Source organism: Sturnus vulgaris, chromosome 2, assembly GCF_052056855.1.
Source record: "Sturnus vulgaris isolate bStuVul1 chromosome 2, bStuVul1.hap1, whole genome shotgun sequence".
NCBI classification, from domain to species: domain Eukaryota; kingdom Metazoa; phylum Chordata; class Aves; order Passeriformes; family Sturnidae; genus Sturnus; species Sturnus vulgaris.
This window is the reverse complement of record NC_142244.1, coordinates 93,107,343-93,119,631: the sequence shown is the minus strand read 5'-3', so window position 1 is coordinate 93,119,631 and position 12,289 is coordinate 93,107,343. Positions and strand designations below refer to the sequence as shown.

Here is a 12,289-nt window from a genome sequence, read left to right as displayed (position 1 = left end):
AAACCTCCTTAATAAAGCATGATCCTCTGCAATACTACAACTGTAAAGCACCAGACTCTTAAGACTGTCCACAATTTTTCAGATGTTAGGAAAATACCTACTATTCAGTAGTAGGACTGCCTACTACTGAGTCATCATAGAGCAAAACCCAGAAGGTGCCTGGAAAGGAAGCCACAGACTTCTAATGGAAGACAAAATCCTTTTGACCCGTTTGATGAGAAAAAGGACCAGCTGCAATTACCTGCACAACGAAAGCACATCCAAATGGTAAACCTGAAAGCCCCTACCAGGAGCAAGGCATTACACAAATTATAAACAATTTCCCCTGGCACACTGTTCCATTTGACTTTCTACTCTAAAAGGTCAGTCATGTCATAGGTTTAGCTAAAACTTATGATATCTCATCCAAAGAAGAATGTGCTTCACCAAATGGTGGTTATATCATTGCTTCTACAGCATTAAGCCTCTAGAGATGAAAAGCAATGTAAAGTGCTCCTTATTAAAGTTTTTAGTGGCTTGTTACTTTATCTTATGGAAAAACAAGATGCAAATCAGGGCATAGTAAGATAGGCATGTTGGTATAACAAGCTGTAATTAGTAGCCCACAACAGCTTTTTTAAAAATTCCATTAATTGCAGGAAGAGTTCATATTGGTGTTATGTTTATCCTCATAGTTTGGGACAAAAAGGGATCTTTGGGATCATACAGTCTGGCCTCTTTTGAGACAGTAATGAAAGCTCACACCTAGTAAATTTGTGCAACAAGTTCATGATGCTTACTTCATCTTGAGAGCACATTTCTGAAGAGCAATCGGGGCTTAACTCAAAAGAATCACAACTATTAAAATATCCTCACAATGTTCTTCATTAAATTGTTTGTTGATTAATGATCATGACAAAAACCAAACAAACTCCCCACCCCCAATGGTTTTACTACTTGTTTCCCGCTAGTCGGGACACCCAACACCACCTTGTCAATTAGACCATGGCATACAGTGCCACATCCAAACTTTTCTTAAATACCTCCAGGGATGGTGATTCCACCACCTCCCTGGGAACCTGGCAGCCTTTTCTAATGCCCAATCACTCTTTCTGTGAAGAATTTCTTCCTGATGTCCAGCCTAATCCTCCCCCAGCACAGCTCAAGATTATGTCCTCTTGTCCTGTCACTTGTTGCCTGGGAGGAGAGGCTGACCCTCACCTGGCTACAGCCTCCTTTCAGGTGGTTGCAGAGAATGACAAGGTGTACCCTGAGCCTCCTGCTCTCCAGAATGAACAACTCCAGCTCCCTCAGCTGCTCCTCACAGGACATGCACTCCAGATCCTTCATCAGCTTCATTTCCTCCTCTGGACACACTCCAGCATCTCAAGGTCCTTCCAAAACTGAGGAGCCCAGAACTGGACACAGTACTCAACGTGCAGCCTATATAATTGGATTCAGCCCATAGATCCAGCCTGTTCAGCTCCCTCTGCAGAGACCTCCTACCCTCCAGCAGATCAACACCCCCTCCCCCAGTCCCATCTTGGTGTCATCAAAGCTTTTCTTGCATAAATCCACTGTAAGACATATTTACCAGCTCTTCTATTTTTCCTGTAGCTCTTCCATGAACACTTCTGAGTTTAACAGCATGCTTTTTTTGCCTGGTCTCCTAAAGATAGAAGCTTAAGAGAAAATGCTTTCCGTCTACATTTGTCAATCAATCTCCTGCTGATGATTTTTTTTTAAATCAGTTGGCATGTTCCACAAAATTTGAATAAGTGGTAGAGATTTCAAAAGACACTCCAGTTTTACTAATTTTATTAAACTCAATGACTATGCAGAGAAGAGAGCACTCCTGGATGTTCCTAGGGAGAAAGGGGCTGCACACAGCTGTTCTCAGCAGCTTCTGACTGAAGAGCACATGAATAGTGACAATCTACTGTCACACTGTGCCACCTTTTATAAGCATGATGTTTGGGCTGGGGCACAAAACTGGACAATGCAGCAGTGACTGTCAAACAACTAAAAGGGTAAAACACAGCAAGCACATCTGCAGCTGTACAGAGTCTAGCTGAACTGTTGCCTCTGTTTGAAGCTTGTATGAAATTATTACAAACCCATCAGCTTGGAAGCAAGTCAACAGAAAAATAAGTTAAAATTAATTGCAGACATTACTGCCTTCAAAAGAACAGCTTCCTTGACAGTTTCTGTGCTTACTGTAGTTTCTTTCAGAGTATTTCCCTTTTCTCTTAGTATTTATGAAAACAAAATGATAGAGAAACTAGCAACCTACCTTGTAGGGCAGAAAGGAATGGGACAGTGAAAATGACAAGTCTCAAAGTGTTATTAAATGAAAAATGTGTATTGAAAGATTTTTAATCTGACTCACAAGTGCTTTTTATGTTACAAATATACAAATTGGCAAAATATACTAATTTTTCCACAATCAACTCTTATTGAAATTTCCAAAAAATGGCATCCAAGTCAAAAGTTTATACTAAGACAGACAAGCAGGGGGACATACAGTTGATATCAGGTGATTTTAGCACTGTGGATTCTGGAAAGTACTCAGTCACAGCACATAACTACTTGCATTCTCAGTACAATAATGCACCCAGAAGCATGAACATGATTTTAGCTGGAGTAGGGCAAGAGACAATTTCCCATTATTGCCACATCCACTGTATGACTTTTTACAATAACTTCCTCTCAACAAGTCCTTCTGTGAACAATGAAGTTAATGACAAGTGTTTCCTAGGTATTGTGTACCATGTCTCTACTTTCCTTATAGCTGAAAAAAACAAAAAAAAAAAAAAAAAAACCAAAAAAAAAAAAAAAAACCAAAAAAACAAAAAAAAAATCGTCCAACCTCAACACTTGGGGCCCTGCAACTTCCTCTTTACCCTCCAGCTTCCCCTATTTCTATTCTACCTTGATGTCTGTCCCTAGTTCCATTCTGCTAACTAAATACCATGTTGGCAAGTGTTGCTCTTGCAGAGACAACTGATTAAGATCTTTTTGTCATTTTGTAATTTGTGCCCCATCACATTGCTCCTTTAGAAACTTCTCCAGCATTGGTTTTGAATGGGGGCTCCCACAGAAGCTGTAGAAATCCCGAGTTATTCAGAATAAAACAGGGTAGAAGTACACCCTTGGATTCTGCTAAATATTGTGTACTCCAAAGAACCTTTTGATATAAGTCGTGTTGTAAGACAGCTGGCTGGTTTTTCCTAGGGCCCTATCTCAAATATAATTGAACTCCTCCAGCTGATCACCATTAAAGGGCATCAGTGAAGTAAAAACTGCAGACATTTGGGTTGTTGACAGCCTGCTGAAGGTGCTAACAATTCACAGTTCTCAAAAATCTATGCACCTTTTACAAACATGGATACTACAGGAATGCTCTCTAATGCCCCCAAGGCACCCTACACTGTGACCTCAAGCACATTTAGAAATGAAATAATTTACCATAAGGATTTATGCTTGAATAATTTGCCTCCATTTACAATCTCAGTCTGTGTCTATTCTGTGTGAAACAGGAAGTACTGTCACATAATTTACACAGCAGCATTTACTGCTGAAACAGAATGGCTTAAGACTTACATTTGAGTCTTTAATTACAAACCCAGTTTTATATCTATTCCAGAGAGTCATGTGATGACTATCCAACCTCAAAATGGTGAGCACTTTAAAACACGCTCTGCTGGAGGGAAGTCTAATTGAAGTTGCTGTTGATTGGGATTACAGATAAAATGACACTTGTATGTGATTCGCATAAAGAATTTCATGAACAGAGATGCACTGAAGAAACACTGAATACAAAAACAAAGAAGTGTGAAACAAACTTCATTTAAGTGGGAAACACAGCAGTAGAAAACATTATTTCTATATATCAGAGGTTTAATGAAGAACAATTGAAACTTGATTTAGGCTACAAAACAGTCAACAGAGGCTATGGTGGGGATGGAGAAGCACAACACAGACAGTATAAACTCAGTGTTATGAGAGCTGGGAGGAAAGAAGAAAGAATTGATGCACTATGTTAATGCCTTATGAAGATACATATCTCTTCTCTCTTCCCCTCTGTACTCCCAAAACCCATAGCACTGCAGTACTTCATGATAAAAGTACCAGATACTATGTGATTTAACCTCTGAGCACTTTCCCCCCATCAGTTTGTTATGAAACCCATACAAGATTAAAAGCATGATCAAGATGCAATCCTGCAGGAAAAGGCACAGCTTGAAGCAAGGCTTGCTCTCCAGAGAAAGGAGATTGTAACACATTTAATGGATGCATAAGTTTATTCAAAATGAAGTCGTGAAACCACTTTATGCCTTCATTAGCATTCCTTCCCAGGAGCAAACAGAAGTTGAAATTTTTCAAAATACTGCGCGTTCACCTGATTGATGCATACATTAAACTGGCCTGCTTGTAGTTAGCAATACCTTTTTTTCCCTAATTGATGCAGGTCATATTTTAGGCAGGAAAGTAAGTTTCATTTGAACCTGAAGTGAGTTCAAAGTTGGCTGCACATCTCTGCAGTGGAATGGAAACTTCTCTAAAGCAACACAAATGTATATTCTCTAAACTGGAATCAGCAAACCCAAGAGGGCTGGGTGGCTCATGGATCCATTCTCGATGTAGGCAAAGAGCACCAAGCACTGTAACATCACAGGAAAAGCAGCCACTGCCAGCTCTGGCCTCAGGCTACCTCCACACTCAACAAGAGCTGCAGCCCTACAATGCACCAACATAACCATCAAGAGCCTGAAACTGAGCACTACTGCCTCACAAAGCAACAAAACATTGCCTCCATGAAGAAACATCCCCTGGTTCCTGCTGACACTTTGGCGGAACACCAGCTCCAATTTGGAAAAGAAAAATACTGTATATGGCACACCACACTCAAAAGAGAGAAGCAAACTCTGCTCTACACCACTGGCAAGTAACTAGACTTCACCACCACCTATTAAAGAAAACCAGATTACCATGAGAGATTAAAGAAAATTCATCAAGCTAATGAGTCCAAGCGTTTTCTGCATTAAAAGTGAATTCAGAAAAACAAACAAACATAACCCTCCCAACAAAACAGCAGAGAAAAGTATCTAAAACTTCACTGGTCACTCTGCCTGCACTCCTACTTTCTGCTCTTAACACCATTAGAGATAGGATCACAACAGAAAGCCAAATTTGGTCTTCAACATCAATAGGTAAATACAGCCATGCATTCCCAAGCCTTCTCTTTAATCCAACACTTTAGACAAATTCTTTACCCATTCCTGGTATTTGATTAAGATAGTTACGTACTAGAAAGTAAACTAGCTCCAATGTAAATGAGAAAAGCAGGAAACAAGCTAGTTAGCACAGGCAAATTCTCAGATGACTCAAAATGATGCCTACATGTTTTAATTTTACACAAACGTATTTAAGCATGTTCATGATTGAAGGACTAGCTACACTTCTGTAGTTTTTCAAGGTGTCTCCAAATGAAATCAGAGGAAGAAAGAGGAAACCTGCACCAGACAAGATGAGATCATGTTTTCCTCTTATGCTTTAGATTAGGATCCGGTCTGGTGATCCAAAAGCAGGAATGGCCATTATCTCAGCCCTTCCAACTAGACTTGATATATGTAACTTGGCCCTTCGTGAGTTGTGACCAACAAAACAAAAAGGCTGAGGCTCTGAAATTTTCAAAATGAAGCATCATTTACCTTAACCTTAGAAACATCATATTGCATAAGAGACTTTTAAACAGTTACATAAAGTCAATCTGATTTAGGGCAGGGATTGTCAACCAGTGAGCAGCAATGCTCATGGACGAGGAAATTCAGATCTATAATGTGAGCAATCAGAGAGGAAAGTCAGATACTGCTCACTGCATGCTCTGTGCTCTATTCACATGGCAGGGAAGGCTAGGGAACCATCATCAATCCCAGGACTCCCACCCCTAGGCAGAGACCTTCTACTTTAACCACAAACAAAACCTTCTTCCTTACCTCCATCTTCCTCTTCAGAAGGCTTTTAAAGCTTACAGATCAGTCACTGTTCTTTTAATAATCTCTGAAGTGTTTATCTTAGGGATGTCATACCTACTTATTGTCTCCTTTCCTGCTTGCTCTTGTAAACTGCCCATTCAACTTTGTTCCACATGGTCGGAATACATCTCATAGAGCCCTCAGGAGAGTTGCACAGCATTTAATTTATAAATTAATGCAGAGCAGCCACACCAGAGTTATAAAATCCTCACTTACCAAATAAAATTTCAGCATTGATAATGTATTTGTAGCCTTATGAACTGTTTACCGGAAACCCGTGTTACTGCATATGAAAGACAGCAGTGGCCTCTGAAGCACATATGTTGTTATTTAGCCATATAGATTTACTGGGTGGGAGAATAAAAGAAGCAGAGGGGAGGAGGGGTGAGCTCTCCAAAGCAGATGTTTCCAAGCTTTTTTAAAACTAAGAGACAAGACATAAGACAACACTTGAAGGAGCAGCTGGGGACACTAAATAAATACAGACATTTAAATGTGACTAATTACATACACATGCTGGAATTCTCAAAGGATGATCAGGCAGCCAGGCTCCCAGCTCACTCTGACTTTCAACAGGAGTTCAGTGGCCTGTTCCTTCAGGCATGCTGCAAGATGTCATCTTGCTAAATACAGAACACTGCCTCTAAAAGTTGCTTCTAGTAGCTTAACCACAGCAAAGCCTACAGATTGCTACAAAGCTATCTACAGCAGCCCTCCTCTTTATTAAAAAAATACATGTATCTGCTGTTCCTTGCCTTTGTGGCACTGACAGATGAGACAAAGTTGTCTGGACAGCCCAAAGGCCTTAAAGCCTCTCAGGAGCCACCTTTCTGAGCTAAACAAAAATATGTTGCCCAAAATCTGCTCTACCAATGCTGGATAAAGGTTTACAAAAAGTCTAGGGATCCTTTCTGATTACTCTGGTTGTAAAGCAGGAAAAATTCCTATGTGTGGGAAGTAGTGGCTCATAAAAAAAATTAGGGAGAAGTACATACCATTGATAGTCAAATGTATTTATGTAATATGGCTAGACACACACTGTTAATGACTTAATTCAAACATTTACAGCCAGCATGACTACAGAAAGAGAATCTTTCCCTGGTCATTTTCCTTCCTCTGCATTACAGAAAAAGAAAAGTGTAGTTTCTAGGATACACAGGATTAAGGTCTGTTTCAGCTTAAAAAGCATGAGAGGAAAAAAAATAAAATACAACACTGCCCAAGCAGCTGCCAGAAGCTGTGTGTCATCACAAAGGGGTGTGTATGTACACAAGCAGCCAGAAGCATGGGAAAGTCTTGACCACTTCTTTCCATGGCCTATCTTGAAAATGTTCATAAAATTACAGATACAGATAGATTTCTGGCAGGTGACAAACAGGAGACAGCCTTCACAGCCAGTGGAAGGCGAGGCCAGATGCTGATAGTCACAACAAGCAGTGGCTGACTGTGCAGAGGGCCAGGAAGGCTGTGGCTGAAAAATGTGTGGTGGAACACACTGCAAGATCTTTTGTGAGTGAAAGACAGAAAGGGGAGAAGCCAGACTCCTGAGTAAGACTTTCTTTTTCTCAGTACTCAAGGTGACTCACTACATGGCACAACAGTATTTAGTAAAAATGCAGCTACAGGAAGGTACCAAACCACAAGGTCCATGCATGTTGTTTTTTACCTGACACACTTGGTCAAGGGTCTGTAGTCAGCAGGCTGTGTGTCTGCTCTCTCTGTATGGTGCAAACAGACACATCAAGAGCCTGCATCCCAATTCCTGTAACTGGGATACAGGACACTTATAGGGGCCAGTCACAAGGACCAACAGATTCTGCACCAGGTCCCACAAGGGGAGCCCACAAGTAGCAAAGTCTTCCCAGAAGGAGCATCTAAAATTAGAGTTGTGGTTCTTACAGAGAAGACAGAAGAAGTTGCTGGGGGACACAAGCAGAGTGAGTGTCGTGCCTACATCTGTATGGCCAATGTAACTTTTAAATCCACTAATGCTTCTCCTTTTAATCTCTTTTGCAGGGATTCAGTCCAGGAGATTGCGCCGTAGCAGCTGGCTGAGCCTACGGCCTCTGATGAAGCACAACAGCTTAGTGGTTTAAGACTAAATGAAAGTACTGAGTGCTTCCTAAGGAGAAGCTATTAGGTAACAGTTTTTGAACTGAATTTTTTGCTTCCTCTGCAGGGGCTAAGGAAGCGCACTTGCCTTTTGCATTTTTTAATAATCTACTACTTAATGTTCAAGAGCTCAGCACTTAAATATTTTAATTTGCCCTTCCATTCAGACGAATTTTTCCATCCATTCATCCAGCTGACTGTTCACAGCATGCTCCATGGGACTGCAGTCTGGCTCAGCCCCAGCTGCTTTCCAGGCTTTCTGGAATGCAGAGGTGGCAGCAATGTGAACAGGCTCAGAGGGCACACCGATAAATGCCTATGGGTAAGCTCATATCTTCTGGAGAGGTAAAAAAGTTTCCTAATTGGGCCAAGTCTTCATTTAGCCTACATATGTGGTCTTTGAAAACAAGTACTACTCTGGGGCTTAAAAAAGCAAGTGTCTCCAAGGCATTTTTAAACAGCTGCCCACTGGATGCAGCTTTTGTTCTCCTTGCAAACCTGAACTGTTCAACCAGTTATATGTATGAGGTCATTTGCAGGGTATTGTTTAGCTTTGTAGCAAATGCTTCATTTAAAAAATCCTAAATATATATTTTTGTAAAACAAAGTCAAGGAAGTTCACAAGAGAAGCATTAGATTCATCAGAACAAGTCAGTTTTTAAGATGTGATTCTAGATTCTTGCCCATATTTTTACAGCCTTGTCTTATTTGCTCACTGTAACACCCACAAGATATTCATAAGAAAATCAGTTATTTTCACAATACTCAATTGGAAGCTGCACTTCCCTAAAACACAGTCTCTGCTTTTCGCTCGTGACCTACCTCTAAAAAAGGTTCTGCCTCTCTTGCCTTTACTGCTCTCCTCACTGGCAAATTCCAGCTACACAGACATTTAGCTGAGCACTGCTTAATTACTACACTCTTTTCTTACATGCTGAAGCACTAGAACCAAGATGTCTATGAGCAAACCTGAAAGAGATTTCACATCATGTGGAAAAATGTTAAGAGCTGCAGTTTGCTGTAAACCTTCCTGAAGCAATCAGTGTGGCATGAAGAAAAAGCTGGACTACATTCTGAAGTGCTTTTTTCCCCTGATGTAATCATTCCCCTTCATCATTCTCTTCTTCTTCCTTGCAGCTAAGACACATTCCCATGAAAACCTGCATCACTGGAGCTACATACTCTAGAAACATTCTTTTTTCCTGATTTGCTTATTTGAACTGCTAAACTCTACTGTCACTTACCATTCAAATAACAAATAAATGTGGAAACTAGAAAAAGACAGTGTCCAGGTCAGATACTGAAGAGAAGGTGACAATGGGAAAAGACAGTTTCAGCACATAAAAGCTTGCTTGAGCTCTGATTCTCAAATTTCGTTTCTAAGACACCTGGGCTCATTATGATTCAGAGGTTAAAACCTCATGATTTTCCTACACACTGTAGCTAATACACTGAACAATGCCTAGCAAATCATGGTTACAGAATGCTTCACAAACCAATCAAAGTTTTTTTTCTCTGCATTGTAGAAAGTTAATGAAATAGTCTTCAAATCAAGAATATATAAGCAAAAATTTGAGTAAGTATTTTAAAGGTGTCAACCAAATGAATAGAAAGCTAGAAAATCACACTGTTAAAGTAGTCATTGACTTACTGCTATTCATGAAGCAAGAAGCTGCATGTATTACATACTAATAAGGACTTTTTCAGAGTCCTATTACACCTATTTCTAGCATTTCAGGAAGTTCACTGAAAAATCCACTGGAACTGTAATGTTACCAGGTCACACTTAACTGAAGACAAAACATTTCCATCTGGCTGTGGTATGACATGCTCTCAGAATAAAACAGAGGCAAACACTTCTGAAGGTCCTTCAGTACATCACCTAACAATTCCAAACAGACGAGAGCAGAAGGGCATTTCAGTTAATCTATGTTTGCAGAGTCACGGACATCACAGGATCTCAACCCACAATTAGGGTTCAAAGGATATGGACAGAGGCTCTGTGGCTGTATCACATCTAAGGAGTGCAGTACACACATCAGAAAGGCCACACACATTTAGAAAGGCCAAAGCAAACAAAACTTAATGCGGTAATCAGGACAACTGTGCTCCTTTTCCCTTTCTAAGGACACTATCCCTCCAGGCTTGCTTCAAGGAGAGTCCAAGCTCAGTGATAAACCCACTGTCCTGTATGTCCCACACACGTACACCCTCTCTGCCTTTTCACACCTTCTAGTTCCCCCATCCCACAAAGCCTTAGGACCAATAGCAATATAAACAACATTTAAACAAAAGATGCCAGCCTAAGATTTGGTAGATACAGGTTTGAGCTCTGGCTTCTCAGAATGTGTGTGATCATCATCACTTGGTCATATTTAAATTGTGCAATAGAAAATGACATAATGAGAGTCCTCAGGTAGCAGTTAGGGAAGGCTGGGCCCTCCAGGTGGTGCACAGCTATACTGATGTGGCAATTTTTGTTCTCAAAGAGGTACAGTTGTGTTTCAGCAGCATTGTGCCCTGGTTAACAAGTTCACTGGGGCCACAGCCTACAGAGCAACTTGCAGCAGACTATTCCCTAGTATTCACTCTGCCTCATCACAGCAGACTGCAGAGACAAAGTGTTTGAATGTACCTGCTGTAGAGCTCTGGTAGGACCTGCATGGCCAAGGGTGTATGCACAGGCAGGCAGGACCACTTACCCCAGCACATCCTCATATCAAGAGTGGGCCTACAGTGATGGAGGTCACCATATGGGTCACCTACATTTGTTAAAAAGTCCTAGACATAAAGACTACCAGGACAAAGCCTTAGCAAACACAGCAACAAAATGATATTAAATACTGGCCTGAAAACTGGGCTGGTCAGAACTTTCCTCCTAGCAGAGCATTTATCATACTGACATGACTGCCAAACAGCTAGAAGTGTATGATGCCAGCAGTCTGATTTTGACAGCTCTTCTGCCAGAGAACATAAAGCATTCCTCACAGAAGCCAACCAGCTCTGCCACTACTTCTGAGGTAACCTGAAAGGCTTCGGTGGCCAGAGACCAGTAGTCTTTCAGACTCGTCCTCAGAGGACAGAAAAATCTTTACTGCCATTTGAGTCCTGTAGCATCTCTGTTTCCACTTGAATGAGACTGGATGGCAGTTTCCGAGGCTGCCTTAGTAAGTGATAGCAGACTTTTGTTTTAAGTCAGCTCTGTAACACTTTCACCACACAAGTTGTGCTACAAATTTACTTAGCTGGTAAGGTCCTTAATGAAAATTAGAAGGACATAAATATTACCCTTTGATGTCTTTTTAGTATTTATGCCATGACTAAATTGGATAAGGGATTTATTAACATTTAAGACTATTAGGAAGAAAATTACATAGATTATGTGGAGAGAAGGAGAAGGGAAAATGAAAAAAAATCTCACACCCTATAAATCCATAAGGATATTTCTGATTAAGAACATTCAATGTCCAAATAAATGTGTTGATTCCTCCAACTATTTTTAAACGAAGCACTGCACACTATTTGCAATCAGTATGTTTCTCATAACTTCACAGCTACATTTCAAGTCCTACCGTGTTGCGAGCTTATGGCAGACAACACCAGTGTCTGTTATGACTTCACTCAGTCTCAGCTCCAGGTGGACCTTCCCCTGAAACACACCAAAAACACCACAGGAAAAGTTAGTTTTATGCATAGGCAGTCACACCATTCCAACTTCAACCAAAGCAAGCCAGTTTGTGCAAGTAATTCCAGAAGTCTGAAGATTAAAGAAGAGCTACATAGCTAAGGTCTTTCAACTGCCAGAGAATCCAGACTAGTAGTCATTCAAGTAAATTTGTGTAATAATAATTAAATAAATAAATAAAAATAATTCTCCCCATTATGTTATCTCTATATGCTGTAGAAATTGAAGGACATGGATTGTCCACAGTCTGACACAGAAATGTTGTGTTGGAGTTGTAATTAGTATTTTAAATATTAAGCAAGTATCTGCACCACTATTGTTAAAAATTGTATCACAGAAGTGTGTTATAAATTAACACCTACATGTTTTAAACATTATAACAATAAAATCTATTAAGCAATATAAATTGTAAGACAAGTATCAATAAAACTATATCAAACAACAATTTAAAAAAACCCACATGTAAAATGTTCAA

The 12,289-nt window shown here is 40.3% G+C and overlaps 1 protein-coding gene across 2 annotated transcripts in view; it reads right to left on the bottom strand.

Moving 5' to 3' along the window:
* Nucleotides 1–12,289, bottom strand: part of RASA3 (RAS p21 protein activator 3) — a 128,703-nt gene that overhangs the window by 45,214 nt on the left and 71,200 nt on the right. For both annotated transcript variants that reach the window (XM_088160120.1, XM_014885082.2), the window contains exon 5: nucleotides 11,702–11,778. In XM_088160120.1, the coding sequence (XP_088016246.1) occupies nucleotides 11,702–11,778 (77 nt within the window). The remainder of the gene's footprint in view (nucleotides 1–11,701; nucleotides 11,779–12,289) is intronic.